Below are 17727 nucleotides of genomic sequence, written 5' to 3' on the forward strand. Positions count from 1 at the left end.
GACAGCAAGAACGTATCTCAGTTTGGGTGGTAACAGAGGGGTTCAGGGAACAAGGATAGCTCCTTTGTGGTTTAAAGTGGCTGAGAGGGAGTTCAGCAATAACATCAATGGAGAGGACAGATATCAGGTCCTGGCTCTGGGGCAAGCACAAGGGATCCAGCAAAACCTCCATGGGTCTTAGTCAAACTTGCTGGGCGCTGGAAAGCACAGGATGGCCACCAGAGGGGAGCAGAGAGCTGTGTCCACAAAACTCTAGCAGATGAATGCTCAGGTGGACCTGGAAACTTCTACAGACATCTGCTCCCTGCTGTGCTGTGAGCCTTGAGGAGAAAAATAGGGAACAGGTCAAAGCAGACAAGGAGAGAACAATCTTTCCTACAAGAAAGAGTATCCTCTGGAGGTGGTGTTCCTGCCACCTGGCTAGGAGGCTGAGAGCTTAGAGACTGCGTGTGTGGGTGGGCCTTGGAGTAGTGGCTGCTCCTGGACCCTGGGGTGACTCTGTCCAAAGCTCCCAGTTTTCAGATTCATCGTGGCCACCTGGAACCAGCAGAGAAGAAGGCTTCCAGCCATTTTGGAAAATGAAGCTGCAGAGCTGCCTCACTCCCCTGCTTGAGAGGAAGTTCTCTGTACTCGAGGTCTTATGCGGCATCTTGAGACCCTAAGAGAACAGAATGTGTCCTCGAGACTGAGCATGAGGAGACAAATCACACACACACACACACACATACACACACACACACACACACACACACACACAAAACACACACACACGGTGTTGAGGGGGCAGGTGAAGGAACTACCACAGTTAGACTCTGCCCAAGGCATGTCCTTCGCTGTCACTTAACAGTTCTGGTTTGGTTATCAGATCCCTATCAAAGCTGTAAGTAGGGACCACTCTGTTCTTGCTTGCCATCCTCTACTTCCTTCCTGATTTTCCCCCAACTTCTCTGTCCCTCTGTGTCCACCCTGCCTGCTCTAGCCTCCCTAGTTCAGAAGACTATGCCAAATCTAGATACCTCCTACATTCTTTCCCCCTCGAGTCCAACAGCTGGCCCACCAGTGTGCACAGGGAACCCACCAAGAAATTCAAAGACCTAGGCCTCTCTTCACTCAACTCTTCAAACTCTGAGCTGGCCTTTCTCCTCCCCAGTGCATATACTGCTCCATCCTGCCTGTTTTGTTACTTCTGCGACCCCAGGGCCTGAAGGGCCACACATATCATGTGTTTGGAAACTGTCCTTTCCATCTGCCCACTACTGGGATGATGCTACAAAGCCCAGGCTGGTCTCATGACTTCCCACCCTCTTGTCTTGTTTTGTGCTTTGTGCTGAGGGTTGTCTTTCTTCTTCCTTAGTTCTAGAACCTACTATGTCATTTGAAAAAGAAATGCATGCATTCTAATCCCAAGTAATGCCCCACTTTCTCTAGTGAGTACATTATGTAAAACCTGTAGCTGAGACAAAGATTAATTCCTGAAGAAAATGGTTGAGTTCTATGATGAAAAACAAAAACAAACTAGACAATAGAGGGAGAAACTCAACATAGCTAGATCTAACTCACTGCTCATTCCTGTGGCCAGTCACAGTGAAGGAGATGCCAGGGACAGTGGGCCGGGGTCTGGGGAGGGTACCTGCCCACTGCAGACCATCATCTGAACTCCTTCACACCACATTCCAGAGACCCTGCACTAGAACAATAGGCTTCACTATACTTCCAGATTTGCTGGGACTTATGATTCTGCAGATCTGTACCAGACACAAAATATGGGCTTGTCTCGCCAGCCACGCATACCATTCTTATATCTCCCAGGTCCCTGAAGCCATTCGCAAATGCCAGCGTGCTGGCATCACAGTCCGTATGGTGACTGGAGACAACATTAACACTGCCCGGGCTATTGCAGCTAAGTGTGGCATCATCCACCCAGGCGAAGACTTCCTGTGCCTGGAAGGAAAGGAATTCAACAGAAGGATTCGAAACGAGAAAGGCGAGGTAGCTCCCTGCATCTCTGTCCCAGGCTGCTGCTTCTCCCATCCCTCTGCTATCTCCTCATCCCTCCCAGCCATGGTGCCTAGACTCTGATGTCTCCATTATTTCCTCCAGATAGAACAGGAGCGGCTGGACAAGGTGTGGCCCAAGCTGCGGGTGCTCGCCCGGTCATCTCCCACTGACAAACACACTCTGGTCAAAGGTAACCAAATGTGTTCACACTTTTCAACATGTACTTGCCTCTGGCATCCCTGCATGTTGTCACCTGCTCTTAGATTCTTGAATGGAAGATTCTAGAGACCAATGACTAGAAAACATCAAACGAATAATGGCTCATAGAAGCTGCCCCCTCATTAGAACAAATGGGGAAACTAAGGCTGGGACAGGGAGACAACCATCCAATGCACACAATGTGGGACCTTCTCCTCTACCAAATCATGCCAGCCTATGTCACTGAGCAAAGGACCTTGGTGGAAATAGGGGGATGAAGTTATCCTATTAAAGCCTGAGGACTTGATCCCATAAGTGACCATGAGTACAGACGCAGCCCATATCAACCTTTGGCAGATAGCTTCAACCCTACCTTAACCCACTCTATGTTCTAGGCATTATCGACAGCACAACTGGTGAGCAGCGGCAGGTGGTGGCCGTGACTGGGGATGGCACCAATGATGGGCCAGCTCTCAAAAAGGCAGATGTGGGCTTTGCCATGGTAAGTCACCTGGTGCCATACCAGTTCATCACACAGATGGAATCCTGTTTCTTCTGGACTTAACTTTGGACCAGAAAGTGGAGAGCCAGTGTCAGTGCAGGTGACAGAGTGCTAGAAGCTTCCTTCACTCACATCTTGACCACTTGGGCCTGTATGGGCTCTGACCATTAACAAATGTATATGTGATTTGTTTAAAGACATTTGGTGTGAAGTCACCAGAGGTGACAGTAGAGCCCAACTGCACCACTGAAGAAAGGGAGAAATGTTGAACAGTGGCTTGTCAACAATGGCACCTACCCACTGTCACCTATTCTCAGTGCACTCCAAGTAGCCCCTAGCCCCAAGAGTGATGAGCAGAGACCACAGTGGATTCTTCCTCTGCTTTCTCTCTTTATTTTCATTCAGATTTAGCTCTTCTTACTGAGCAAGGTGGCCTTCTAGGCCTTCTAGGCACTGCCCACACGGTGAGCCCTGTTCCCAACTCACAGTGGCTAGCAGCCTACTGCCACCTTTCCCCACCCTAGCAGAAAGGAGGACCTTTTACTCGGTCCATATTTGGTTCAGTGGTGGAATGAGGAAGTACAGCTTCCCAAGGTGGCTGGTGTCACAAGGCCAGGTCCAAGATGGAGTGGGCGAGGGCTACAACAGACTTGATGTCTATTGCTTGTGCCCGAGCTTGTGTGGTAGAGCAGCAAGAATCTGCCATGTAGCCAGGGGATGGATCCTTTACCCTACCCATACAGACAGCCCACATTTCTCAGGGCTTCTTCAGGTAGCCAGACAAATGACTGGTGAATAGCCACCCAGTAGCAGCTGGGCCTTGTGGAAGGCTGTACGGATAGCCATGTTGTTAGCAATTATGTTGTTTAGCAGCAAAGGCCACCTCACAACCACATGTGACAACATACAGTTTGCAGCATAGAATGTGTTAGATTAAAGCAAGTGCTGTTTAATTAAGACTTTATTTGGAAGAGAAAGGCAGGGGACCATCCCAGGTGGGCTGGGTGGCCAAGGAGGGGTTGAAAAATGAGCACTGTGCCTATGTACCATCCCCCAGGGCATCGCAGGCACTGATGTGGCCAAGGAGGCCTCTGACATCATTCTGACTGATGACAACTTCACCAGCATTGTCAAAGCGGTCATGTGGGGTCGCAATGTCTACGACAGCATCTCGAAGTTTCTGCAGTTTCAGTTGACAGTCAACGTGGTGGCTGTGATTGTGGCCTTCACGGGTGCCTGCATCACTCAGGTGGGCACCAGGGGCGTACAGGAGGCAGTTGGTTTCTAAGAGAGTAATATGGGCTCAAGAGGGCTGTCATGGTGAGAGCAAGTATTTTGTTTGCTTCAGATTCTTTTTATTGAAATCAAACTCACATACCAAAAATCTTATCTGTTTATGGTAGCTGTTTAGTAGATTTTTTTAGTATATTCACAGTGCCAATCATCATTTCCATCTAGTTCCAAAACACGCTCATCCATCCTAAAGGAAACCTTTCACCTACTAGCAGTCATACCCCATCCCTCTCCAAGCTCCTGACAACTGTATTTATTTGCCTATTTTAGATAATTTGTATCAGTGGAGTGAAATGACATGTGTCCTTTGGGGTTTGTTTTTGATTTCTTGTTAGGGATGGTTGACTTTATTGTCAAAAAGTAGTTAACTATTTTTGGTGTTTATCTTGGTCCTTTCAAGTGTGTGTGTGTGTGTGTGTGTGTGTGTGTGTGTGTGTGTGTGTGTGTGTTGGCAAGGTGTGCATACACCTGTATTCATGTTCATGTAGAGGTCAGAGTTAAACCTCTGATGTTCCTTGGTTGCTTTCCACCTTGTTTTTTGAGAGACTGACTTTCAATAGGACCCGAGCCTCACTGATTAGGACAGGCTAGCTAGGCAGCAAGCCTTACAGATCCTCACATCTTCATCTTCCCATCGCTGAGATTACAAATTCACACCACCATGCCAAGCTTTTTTGATACAGACTCTAGAGTTTGAGCTTAGGTTTTTATGCTTGTAAGGCAAACACTTTACTGAGTTAACTCCCCAGCCCTCAGGTACTTTTTCTTGATATCTAAGTCAAGTATGAATGATATCATAATAACCATCCTAGACATTTGAAAGTGAAGAATCCCCAGGCCTTGGCATATTCACTGTTGTACAACCATCACCTTGATTTACTCTCAAAATATTCTCATGGTTCCCAGAGGACACCTCACACCCATTAGCAGCCACTCCCCATTGCCTCCCCAACCTTACAAACACTCGTCTGCTTTCTCTGTATGTGAATTTCTCAGTTCATTTGATTTCATTCACTCATTCATCATGGTGTTGTACATTCAGATCCCATGAAGCTGATTTTCTTTTTTCTTTTTTTCTTTTCTTTTCTTTTCTTTTTTTTTTTTTTTTGGTTTTTTGAGGCAGGGTTTCTCTGTGTAGTTTTAGTGCCTATCCTGGATCTCTCAGTAGACCAGACTGGCCTTGAACTCACAGAGATCCACCTGCCTCTGCCTCCTGAGTGCTGGGATTAAAGGCGTGCACCACTGCCACCCAGCAAAGCAGATTTTTAAAAACACACTCAATGGGGATGATGAGAAAGCAGATTGGGGTCAACATTTCTGCTTCTTCCTGCCCTGTGAGGTGAGAGATTCTGGTTTCAAAGGCAGGGTGCTGTTATTGGGCTATCTTGAATGCCCTGGTAACTAGTTGGGACTTTGTGGTTCCTGAAAAGACCTCAGACCACACCTTTGAGATCACTGCCACCAGGTAAGAAGAGGGGGAGGTTAAGTGGGAATTAGGAAGGCCAGTGGAAAACATCTGCAAGCCTGAGGAAACTTGTGGCTTCTGGGAATGAGATTCCTAGGTCTCATTGGCATGATATTGGCAAAGCTGAGCTTCTCAATAGCGGCAGGCTTTCATATCGTACCATCCCAAGGTTTCTCTGTATGATCCTGCATGGCCAGCACATAGAAAGGTAACTGCCCCCTCTCTGCAGGATTCTCCTCTTAAAGCTGTGCAGATGTTGTGGGTGAACTTGATCATGGACACATTTGCCTCACTTGCCCTGGCAACGGAGCCCCCAACTGAGTCACTGCTGCTGCGGAAGCCATATGGCCGGGACAAACCCCTCATCTCACGTACCATGATGAAGAACATCCTTGGCCATGCAGTCTACCAGCTCACCATTATCTTTACCTTGCTTTTTGTTGGTAAGTTGGACCTAAGGCACACGCTTCAGCCCATATACAAAGCTTTCAATACACTTTTGCTGTGGCCTCATGTTTGAGGCCTGTCTGTAACTTCAGTCTGGCACAGGAGGGGATACATCACTTACAGACAGAAAAGAACAGACCTGATCTGTACCTTTGACCCACACCTCCCTTCTTTACCATGTGCCCTACTGCACATCTCTGAGGCAGATATGGTGAAGGAGAGTGGCCACTGGTGCTAAGAGATCTCCCTCCTCAGCCCCTGCCTCTCTCTTCCCTTCAGGAGAGCTCTTCTTTGACATTGATAGTGGAAGGAATGCACCCCTGCACTCGCCACCCTCAGAACACTATACCATCATTTTCAACACCTTCGTCATGATGCAGCTTTTCAATGAGATCAATGCTCGCAAGATTCATGGTGAGAGGAATGTCTTCGATGGCATCTTCAGCAACCCCATCTTCTGCACCATTGTCTTGGGCACCTTTGGAATTCAGGTAGGTCATGAAGGTGTAGGGTCACTGATGTTGGCCTCCCTGTCCCCAAATCTCTTCTGTGTTCTAGAGCAGGTGTTCTTCATCCTCCAAGCGTTGCTGGGATCATTTTGATCTAACCTACTAGCTTCCAGAGGGCTATGGAAGGCCTTTATCTTCCCATCCTGCTCACATGGTTGCTAGAAATATTCTTCCTTGACTCTCTCTGAGTCAACCATCTCCATTTCTAGCACCTAATTCCTTGGTGTTCTATAACTATAGATTCTTTAAGAAATGCTTGTTGTGCGCATAGTTGACATGTTAAATTTTGGCTGCCACAACACTGTGGGCAGGATGGCAAGCTCAGCTCCTACAGGTGGGTCTGAATGATCTAAAGTATAGTGTGTTCAAACAAAATTTCATTCACAGTAAGTCCCACAAATCAGGAAATGGCTGTCATACAAATGCAGTTCACTGTTCACAGATCCCAAGAGGAGGGGCAGGTCATACCTTGGTCCCACTCACAAATGCCAGTAAGGAACTAATGAGAGGGGAAATTTACTGTGGCTTCCCAGGACCAAATGAATGAGAAGGTCAACAGATTTCATCTTGGCTAGCATAAATCATTTTAACCCACCACAGGGTATAGACTGGCCCTGGTTGCCTGGAAACTGGCTCTGAGATAGATTGGGATATTACTATGAGTTGGTTAGTTAGCATTTAAAAATATTGCCCATTGGGTGTAGGACTTCTCCTAAAGTAGACAGAAAGGAAGGCAGGAGACCAAGGCAGGGTGACCTTCATACTATAGGGTCATGCAGAGCAGGCAAATAAGAAAACAGCCTTGCTGAAGCTGGAAAGATGGTCCAAACATCTGAGTCTCACCTGGAGGCTGGAGGCACCAGATGGTAGGTGGGTCTGGGTGCCAGCATGTGAAGCTACACATTGACCCAGCCTGGTATCCTTGGCCTGGGCAGCTAGTCTGTGGGAGCCATCTTTAAGGCATTTGTTGATGGACAAAAGAGGGGAATGAGCTGATAAGGAATGCCAAGGCATTTCTCAGAGTCTACCAAAAAGGCAGGAAGCCAGAAAACATTTGTCTATGGCCAGGCTGGTCTGGCTCCCAGGAGGCAAAGTCAATCTGGAAGAAAAAGTTTGTAGAGGGCTGATCAGAACACAGAGAAGTCAAGAGCTACCCTGGTAATACACTTCTCTTCTGCCCACCACTTTCCATTCCTTCCCCCAGATTGTCATCGTCCAGTTTGGCGGGAAGCCCTTCAGCTGTTCCCCACTGTCCACAGAACAGTGGCTCTGGTGCCTATTTGTTGGTGTTGGGGAGCTGGTCTGGGGACAGGTGAGTGTCTGCCTCATCAACTTTCTTACCAATGCTTTCATTCTGGTTTCTTCTGTTCATGGCCTTCAGAGTGGGTAAGAAGCCAAGCATCCTGTCCCACTTATGCCTCCCCCTATCCTTACTCCCTGCCCCAAAATCTTGGAGCCTATGACCTGGAAAGTACGTGGTGTGTACTCAGGCTCAGGCCTATGACATACTATAACCTAGGGGCAAGGTCACAAGTGACAACCTCAGGAATGAGAACATAGAGCAGAAATGTCACACTGTTCTGGGAAATCATCCAGTTTCCTTCCCCATAGTGGAAGCTAAAAATTGCCCACTAAACCTGTATATTTGGAGGACTTCAGTGTATCTGGGTATAGAACATTTACTTAGCTTTCTTAAAGTCCTGGGTTCTATCCCCAGCAGTGCAAAAAAAAAAAAAACAAACAAACAAACAAAAAAAAAAAAAAAAAAACAAGACAGAAGATGGGCCGGCCTGTGAGGTTTGGGATGTCCCAATGTATTTGAAATTTAAAAATGTCCTGCTATGACATCTGTGGAGCAAAAAGAACTTGAGAAAAATGAGGTATTTTGATTAAATGGAAAGTGGCAGGACACTTGCAGACATGAAAGCCCTAACTGCCCCGAAGCAGCCGGTACAATCTTAAGCACCAAGCCAGCCCCCTCCATGGTTCACTGAAAGCATTTTCTCCGGAGCTCAGGAACACTGCTATGGGAAGCCACATCCAGGATCTACTTCTTTTGGGTCTTGATCAGCCTAGGCTGCCACAGCAAACTACTAAAGACAAGCAGGTTACATGGAAAGCATGTATTTTCTCACAGCTCTAGAAGCTTGACATCTAAGATCAAGGGCAGCTAATTCAGTGTCTGGTAGGGGTACCTTCTTGACTTCTGGCTAGCTAGTTTCTTACAGTGTGTTCCTAGGGAGTTCTCTGGTATCTCCTCTCATAAGGGCACAAATCTGATGGGATCAGGCCTCCAGCCAAATGACTTCATTTAACCTTTATTATCTTCCTCCTCCAAATACTTCCAAACTCTTACCACTAGGGGGTAAGAGGGTACCATTTAGGTTATAGCACTATGAATTTTGTTTCTTTATCCATTGGTGTGTGTCCCCTACCATGCTGGCCACAGAGACCACTTCAACTATGCAGATACTAGCCTCTGCTGGCCCCTGGCATTAATCATCAGAGACAAGTCACACAGTTTTTCCATCTCATTTTTAAGAAATCTTTTTTTTCCATCACTGCACCTCCCTCCTATAACACTTAAGCCTGACAGTCCAATGGAGTCCCTTCATGTTCTGCAGTCTAGACTCCATATACACCACTCTGCCCTGCTCGTACCAGCCTCTAGTTAATGTTTGAACTCCCTGATGTAATAACCACTGCAATTCTCCCCTGGATACATGCTGCCTGCCTGTAGCTCAGGGTATTTTTAATTATAAGAATAATACACATTAAAAGTGACAAAAATAGGAAAAAATGAATCTCTATAAAGAACCTTAAAGGCACTCCTGTCATGCTGACAGGAACCTAAGAGGAACAGGATGACCTACCACCCTCTACCCAGACAGTGAAAGGCACATCCCAGCCTTCCCTTCTTGTCACCTCTTCCTCCTCGGAAGCCCTTTGCTAAGTACTTTCTCCAGGAAATGCCAGGCACAAGCTTCCATGGGGCTCAATCTCAGAGAACGTGGCAGCCAGCTTTTCTTCCAGCAACCATGAAGGCCAGCAGATGTGGAGTGCTATCAGCTAAGAAGCTCACCTGAGAACTGGGGTGCAGTTTTCCTTTGAGGTCAATCACATGGATATAGTGAGTACTATACAGTACTCAGATGGCTGGCCTCAGTATCCATTCCCTCTGTGTCCCATAAGGAATACATACACTAGCAGGTGGCCCAAGGCCCCAACTGAGCCCATTCTTCTCAGGAAGGATGCCCCATGCACATCAAGATCCTTCTTAGGAATGGCCAAAGGCAAGCACTGTCTTTCTCACATGGTATGCTATACATTGGTTTCTCTGCTCCCTGGCCCTGGATGAGACTCTGTGGAGCAGAAGTCTGCTACAAGGAAAGAAGTAGTTTAAGGTCTGCCAAGCCTGAGATATGGGCTTTATCTCTGAGAGATGGGACTCCTGGTTTATTCCTGGCCACAGTAGAGCCTGCTCTCATGGCCACCTCTGTTTGCTGCCCTTTGACTGTGGCTTTTCAAGGTCATTGCCACCATCCCCACCAGCCAGCTCAAGTGCCTGAAGGAAGCAGGACATGGGCCTGGGAAGGACGAGATGACTGATGAGGAGCTGGCCGAGGGAGAGGAGGAAATCGACCATGCTGAGCGAGAGCTCCGCAGAGGCCAGATCCTTTGGTTCCGGGGCCTCAACCGAATCCAGACACAGGTAAGCTGCTGTTCCATGTGACTATTTTGCTGCCTTAAAAAACAGGCAGGAGGCAGAAACTGGGCATACAGACCCCAAAGCCAGCAGGAAACTCCCTGGATCTGGCCAGAGGCAGTGTCTAGTTCCCCTCCTGTACATAGAAGTGCCCACCACTGACTGGCCACCCACTTAGATCACCTCTCCCTAACACTTCCCTCAGTGCCCAGGTAGCTTCTCTCATAGCTGAATAATAACATGTGCTAGCAGCTAGTGGCTCTCTCAGGGATACAAACCACCATTGTCTGCTTTTCTTGGTAAGAGCTGCTCAGGCAATAGACAAGTTGCATTTGGGGGTGTAGGAGGAAAATGTCCCTTTCACAGAGCCCTTGGCTAGCTCTCTGTTCACTAGAGTCTGCTGCAATTACTGTGCAAGAGCCTCCGTAGGAAGTGGACTCTGCCACCAAGTTGTTCCAAATCTCCATAGGCTAAGCTAGTTAAGGCCAAAGCCATCAACTATAGTTCCCCAAAACATCTGACTGTCAACAAGAGGCAGTAGTAAAGGCTTCAAAAAAAAACCATGTGCCAGGCTACACTGCTCTCTGCCCCATCCCTTCTTGGCCAGCTTTCTTACTAGAAGGTTCCATACTTGCTGCCTATTTTCATATTTCCCTCACACCCTCTCATGATTGCACTGGCCACCACTAACGGCTCTCACCACAGTCTGCAAGGCCTTCTTCCACTCCATGCTTCCCAGTTGTCCTCTGGGACTGTTGCTGGCCCTGCTCATACCGACAGCTTGTTATTCCTTCCAAGTTTCCATCTTCTCTGTCTTTATATTCCTGGTATCTCCACCTCCCACTCCATCCCTGCTGTCCCATGCTGAAAATCCCTGGGAGAGCCTGCTAGGGAACTGTCTGAGCCCAAACACCCCTGCCCCCAGGTCACCAGCCCTCACATTGCAGCCTCCTGGACTGACCTGTAGGCAACTCCCCATGGCCTAGCTGGTATCCTCTAAATTACCTTGGCACTTTTCCTCATTGCCTTTTTCTCATCCAAGGCCTTGGCTACCTTCCCTCTCATGCCAGTCTCACTACCTCTGTTGTAGGTGCAATCACTTTTCCTCTCTGGGAACTTACCAGCTAAGGCAGATTCTCCTTGAGTCTGTTTGGCAACTCATTCACTGAAACAGAACTTGATTCCACATACCTCCCCATGTATTCTTCCAGCTGTCTTGCCACACGTGGCCCAGAATTCATCCTCAGGCTGTCCTCAGGGCTCCAAGGTACACACAGCTACTCCAGTACAACCTATAGTGATCTAATGGTATCTATCCTGACAGTACCCCGCTTCTCCCTTTTAGGCTCTGTGGGTATGCCTGCCACTGGGATCATTCCTTGCCTTCCATCTGTTTTTGTTCATGCTTGCTCCTCTGATGCCACCCTGAGGCCTGTGGAGCTTATCTCCATTATCCCCAGGATGAAGTTTCAGCTTCAGACTGTGGTCTTCGAGCTCCAGCTTCTTGGCATCACCCCACTCCTCTCTCTGTCTCTCTCTGTGTCTCTCTGTCTCTCTCTCTGTCTCTGTCTCTCTCTCTGACTCTCTCTCTGTCTCTGTCTCTCTGTCTCTGTCTCTCTGTCTCTCTGTCTCTCTGTCTCTCTCTCTCTCTCTCTCTCTCTCTCTCTCTCTCTCTCTCTTCTCTCCCTATGACTCTGTGCTGCTTTTCCAGTTGTACACCCTGCCCACCCACACTGCTGTGCCTCTCTGCTTGCTGCTATGTACCCTCAGGGCTCTTTTTCCATGCTATAAAAACCTACGTAAAGGTTGCCAAGTCTATGCCTTCTTACATACTACCTCCTCCTACCACTATGGGCCATCTGTACAACTGAGGCCAAGACACTAAATCTGAGCATGCCAGAATTCCTTGGGGAACTTACTTAGAGAGCAGGATCCTTCAGGACTGGGTGAGGTTGCACCAAAAATGTCCAAGTTGAAGGCGTTCCTCAAGGACCAAGCATCCTGAGAACCTACTCCAGTGTGTCCTGGAGGGATATACTGGGTCCACAACTGAGCCGTTACCCTAGCTATGATTCACATGGGGTGAGCCAGTGCCTTCAACACAGTGCCCAGGACAGGCATGGCTGCATCATAAGTAGCTTTGATTTGTTTCCTGTAATAAATGTTTACTCACTAGCATAAATGCATAGCAAATGTCAGAAACAACCCTCATATCTTTGCAATGTGCATGTGGCCACCTAACTGTACCTTCCAGGAGACTATGACTGTGACCACTCCCAGTACCTGTCCTGATCTGATTCAGGGCAGATCTTATCTGTCATGCTCCAGTTCTGATGCAAAGCCAGTGCCCCCACTCTGCAAGATAGACTTAGCATTTCTACCTGCTGAGACAGCAACCCTACCCCAACCTAGTGTCAGTGGTAGCCTGGCCACCAATGTATATTGTATCTTTGTGTGTCTGTAAGCTCCTAGGTATGCCACCGCTGTACAACTAGAAGTGGGTCCCACCACTTGGAGTCTTTGTGTTCCATGTCATTGTACTGTTCCATGCCCATGGAGATGCTTTGCAAGCAAGGAGATGGGACTCCAGGGAAAGAGGGAGTGGCCCAAAAGAGCCAGTGAGAGCCAAGGATAGTACAAGTTCCTTAAATACACTTCTCAGCCCTTGGTAAAGCCACATTGGTTCCCCCATGGGATCTCAACTCCCATGACTTTTCAAGATGGCTTTATCATGTCAAAGTCACCATGCCTCTCAAGAATACTGAACCAGTCACTTATTCACTATTTGAATCAAATAAAAAAAGCTCAACTTACTCTATTTGATTAAAAAAAAAAACCTGCTTGTAAAAACAGAACCAAAGCCTGTGGGAGGCTCTTCAGGTTGTATGTATTTTCTAGGCAACTGCCCCAAGATTTCTGGATCTTGTGAACCACAAAATCGCTCCCCGGATTTCAGAGGCCTGCACAACATTTTCTGTTGCAAAGTAACTTGATGCCCGTTCTCACCACTGTTCTATACTAATGTATCAAAGCACCAGATGCTAGGGTGCTGTTCCACAATAAAAGAGAGTCCCTAAAACCTAGAACATGTAGCTTTTTGAATGTTCATGATGTGGTCTGTCTTTTTTGCATTCCATTATAAATTAATGAGACTCTTTACCAATGACTGAGCCCTTGTTCCTGGCCAGTGCTGAGGCCTCTGGTGGGGGTAGGGTGGTGACAGTGATATTTTCATAGATACGGTTATCCCAAGGGGACATCACAGAAAACATCATGGAGACTGAGGCAGCAAAGACAGGTTTCCCATCCCTTGTCTTCTCCATAGCCTAGAAACACTGAAATCTAAAGAAGCAAACCCACACCCAGAGTCTGCAACACCACTGCATCAAACATCTTTCTTCCATGAAATACTCAACCACGTGTACAACCTATTTCTCACAGATGCAGTCACAGCCTCAGAGCCTACCTTCTCTTGAGGAAAAGAGTGAGGAAGTTGGTCATGCTGGGTGAAAAGCTGCATTGGGCAGGTTGTACAAAAGGATGAAAAGTCTTTCCACAGTGGGTCCAAGGTTGAAAGACATTTTTTTTGGAGGAAGGTGTCAACAGTGAAGCTGTTAAAGCCAGCAGAAACTGGAAACCACTGAGTTCCCACTGTAGGGCTTTGGGTGGACCAGCAGTAAAGGGTCTTTGGACTCCAGACCCTACATGTTGGCTTGTCTGCTTATATTATTCGGTGAACTACATGGTACTTTCCAGAAGATGGATCCACCCTCAAAGATTCTCTCCCCACTGAGGCCATTCTCTGAGAGGAGGCTGCCAGTGGGCCTTGCCTCTGGCCTCCCAGAGTCTAGGCATGTGGTCTCCCAGTGCCATAACACTGGATATGGTTGCTCAGCTACAGTTCCTTCAGACCCTACTTCCTGTGTCTGTCACAATGTCATAGTCAAAGACAGGGTCAGAAAATTCAAAGACAATGAGTCAGGAGGCTTCTAGCAAGATTTATCCACAAGGCTCTCCCATGGGTCTCATCTTCCACATATGTACTTCCCCTTCATCTTCTAGGAAGCTCAAAGGGTGGGAACAAGGCAGAAGGCACAGTTGTCCCCCAGTCCTCCCAGCCTCCATGCCTAGGGGCTGTAGGAAGAGTTCTGACAAGACAAAGCCTGTGCTCTTGGAAGCCCCTCTTCTGCCTAAATATATCTTATGCTGAGGGTCCCCCTCACTTCAATGAGCTGCAGAAATCTGGGGGATTATCTACTCCCCACACCAGTGAAGTGGGACAGAGCAAGAGACCCTCTGCTAAGAGGACTGTGAACAAGGGCAATGATTTCCCAGGAATCCAGGCAAGAGCCTCCAGCCCATATACCACTGGAGAATGCTCCCACTTTCTACTAAGAGCATGTCATATCCCTCAGGTGTGTTGGGGCGGAAAAAAAATGTTCAGAACTACCGAAGTAGGATAAGGAAATATTTCCAGACACAGGTACTTATTGACGAGTGGCTCTGGATGAGCGTATTGTGAATGCAAGTGACTGCCTACAAAATGTTTGCAGTGTGTTTCCACCAGCAGCCTTTCCCTCCACAATTCTGACCACTAACCATTTGCCTAGCAAACCCTCTCTCAGTCATGGCTTTGTCAAAAGCATTGTCAGCTTCCAGGGATGAGACTGACGTAGCTGAGGCTTTGCTCGCCCTATATGTCCCTAGTGTGGCCCCTGCCCTCACCCAGCCCCACCCTGTGTGGTAGCCTGGACCTCCATGTAAGCCAACCTTTATCTCATTTTCTCTCCCACAGATGGAGGTAGTGAGTACCTTCAAGAGAAGCGGGTCATTTCAGGGTGCTGTGCGCCGGCGGTCTTCAGTCCTCAGCCAGCTCCATGACGTAACCAATCTTTCTACCCCTACTCACGTAACTCTCTCTGCCGCCAAGCCCACCAGCACTGCTGGCAGTGAGTCTTGACTTCCCTTTTCTCTCATAAATGGCACCTGGGGGAAGATAAAGCCTCCCCGACTCTGCCTTCTCTTTTCCAGTCTTGCATTTCTGCTCACCGTGGCTTTTCTGTTCCTTCTTTACTGCCCTGTCCAGTCCTTCCCACCAGACGGTGTCTCTCCAAAGCCATACTCTCTTATGAAATGACCCCACAGCACTGCCGGGCCTTTCGTCCCTTGCTTTGTTTGGGTTTTGGTTTGCATTTAGTACCCCTGCTACCATTGGTTTTCTTTTCTTGAATTTGTCTGCATGTGCCCATGGTTCTTCATGAACTCAGGCTTCTTCCAGTGGTGTCTGGTGTCAGGCTGGGGACTTGCTCCATGTTCTGGGTCAGGAAAGCATGTGGCCCAGGGCTACCCTTCTGTGGTAGGCAAAGGCCCACAGTGTGGTATCATTTGCAGCAGAAGAATCCAGCCAGTCTCCTCGGAGAAGAAAGTGACAACTTCCAGCATTCTCCTTGAGGTGGCTTCCAAAGGATGCCCCTGTCTCCAGTCCCCAGGTGGGCTCAGTGGTGACCAAGAGTGCCTCTCCTGAGCAGCTGGTGCCTGCCCTGTAGGCCTCTCCCTGAGCCGGGATCTGTTAGAGGAGGCCTGATAACAGGAGCTCAGAGGCCAGGCAGGTGCTGTTTTGTGTGTCCTCAAGCATCTTGCTCTTTCTAAACAGGCCTCAGTACTGGAGGATCTGAATCCAATCTTGTGCAATCCTCTCTACTCCTTCCTCAGAGAAGCCAGGACATTTCAATGACAAGTTCCCACCATGCAATTCACAGTTTGAAGAGAACCCTGAGGTTGGCCTGACTAGATAGAAGCTTCCACAATTGCTCACATCTTTTTATAAAGACAAAGAAGAGGCCAATAGACTGCTGAACCTGTTACCCTACATGCCCCAACAGGAGAGAATGCAGGCAACTACATGGAGGCGGGTGTCACTCCTATGGGGGTTGCTTACTTTTGGTAACAAAGTCAAGAGGTTTCAAAAAGTGAACAGTAAACCTTCGAGTATGAGTCCAGGGCCCCTGCTGGGATGGTTCAATGCTAAGTCTTTCCTTTCCTTCCAGTGAGTCCCCTGCAGCTCCCTTCGTGAACATGCCACTCCCACGCAGACGGAAGGCCTTAACTACTTCACCTTTTTCCCATCACAGACTCTTCGGGTTTCTTTTTGCTTGCTTGCTTTCTGTTCTTTTCTTTCTTTATTTCTATTATTTATTTTTTTTAGGAACTGGTGAGAGGTCCCCAGTGGGAGGTGCCCCTCCTCTTCTTTAAGCTCTTCTTTTGGGTTGCTCTCCCTTTTACAGAAAGGGTAAGGGCCCCTCAGGAATAGCATAGATGTATGTGCACAGACATCCCTTCTCCAAACGACAGACCACATGCACCTCCAGCTTGTACACCCCTTGGACTACCTACCTGGGCCACAGTTATGGGTTGACACATGTCACTGTTGGTCTAGAGGGTAGCCAGTGCTCCTGGAACCCCCAAATGGGACCAAGAAAGATCTCAGGGATACTTTACATGCCAGTTGGAGGCTCTACCAAATCAGTTAAGGATAGAATGGCCCGTGGCCTTCTAGCACACCTTGGCCATGTCCAGGTGGGCAGCAACAACTTCTTTCCTCTAAACAATATGAGGAGTGGATGTAGGACACACAGATCTGCTCAGCCCTTTTCTTCCCACTGACTTCCAACACATTTTTCAGTGTCATCATCTTTCTGCACTTCTCATCTTTCTACCTACCCACCTGTCTGTCTGTCTGTCTGCCTGTCCATCCATCTACCTGTGCACCTATTGCCTCAGTGGGAGGGTAGTTGACAAGATGCTTCTAGTTATGCCATCCCCAAGCCTCTTCCAAAGCTCTAGTATTAGCCCTCACTGGAGCCAATCAGCCTCTGAGGCTCCTCCTCACCTGTCTCCACTACCTAGGGTGAAGCCTACTGCCTCTTCAGCCCCTATTTCTCCTATTTCCTCCCTACAGATGGTCTTTATTTTCTTCCTTGGCCCATAGTGCCTTGCTTTTCTCCCTCCTTCCTTCCATGGTCATCTGTTCCCCTCCTTCACACCTTTGGATCCCAACAGTGCCTGGTAAGTACAGTGGGAGAGACACTACCCTCCTGCTGTTTGTTCATGAGCCATTCCAGGGGAATCTACGCAGATGTGAGAGGCCAGTGGCAGGGTCTTCTAAAGAGGGAGCTGTTGTAAAGGTATAGGAGTCCCTTTTCCCAACAAACCAAGGGAGGCAGCCTAAGAAAGATTCATTGTGGAGGAACAAGCAGGTTGGGTCACCTGGCAACTCCAAATGGGACGTGCTTTGCTTCTGGAAGCCACTGGTCAGAATTTATTCTTGCCATACATACAGCAGTTCCATCTAGAGTTCAGAGCCTAACTTCTGAATTCTGAGGGCTCTCACAAATCACTGCATCCAGCACCTTCATAAGCCAGGAGAAGACAGGTGTCTACAAGGGCAAGGGCCTACTCAGGACCACATAGGCAGGCAGGCCTGGCAGAGTGGCCACTACCTCACCCTACGAATCTCCTTGGAACTCTTCAGAGAACCAGAGATGCTTAAAAAATAAAGCAGGGTGAAGGCCATGATGGAGCTCCCCTGGACAACATGCAACATTGTGCA

At 48.2% G+C, this 17727-nt stretch overlaps 1 protein-coding gene across 8 annotated transcripts in view; it reads left to right on the forward strand.

The window, feature by feature from the left end:
- Atp2b3 (ATPase plasma membrane Ca2+ transporting 3) overlaps window positions 1–17727 on the forward strand; it is a 72907-nt gene that overhangs the window by 44432 nt on the left and 10748 nt on the right. For 3 of the 8 annotated variants that reach the window (XM_036173997.1, XM_036173996.1, XM_036173998.1), the window contains 8 exons: window positions 1810–1989; window positions 2101–2188; window positions 2592–2698; window positions 3756–3947; window positions 5686–5899; window positions 6183–6394; window positions 7617–7724; window positions 9942–10124. In XM_036173997.1, the coding sequence (XP_036029890.1) occupies window positions 1810–1989; window positions 2101–2188; window positions 2592–2698; window positions 3756–3947; window positions 5686–5899; window positions 6183–6394; window positions 7617–7724; window positions 9942–10124 (1284 nt within the window). Of the gene's footprint in view, window positions 1–1809; window positions 1990–2100; window positions 2189–2591; window positions 2699–3755; window positions 3948–5685; window positions 5900–6182; window positions 6395–7616; window positions 7725–9941; window positions 10125–13016; window positions 13202–14913; window positions 15068–15509; window positions 16280–17727 lie in introns of those variants that run through there. The other 5 variants (XM_036173999.1, XM_036174001.1, XM_036174004.1 and 2 more) reach the window with 4 other exon arrangements.

The sequence above is a fragment of the Onychomys torridus genome, chromosome X (genome assembly GCF_903995425.1).
Source record: "Onychomys torridus chromosome X, mOncTor1.1, whole genome shotgun sequence".
NCBI lineage: Eukaryota > Metazoa > Chordata > Mammalia > Rodentia > Cricetidae > Onychomys > Onychomys torridus.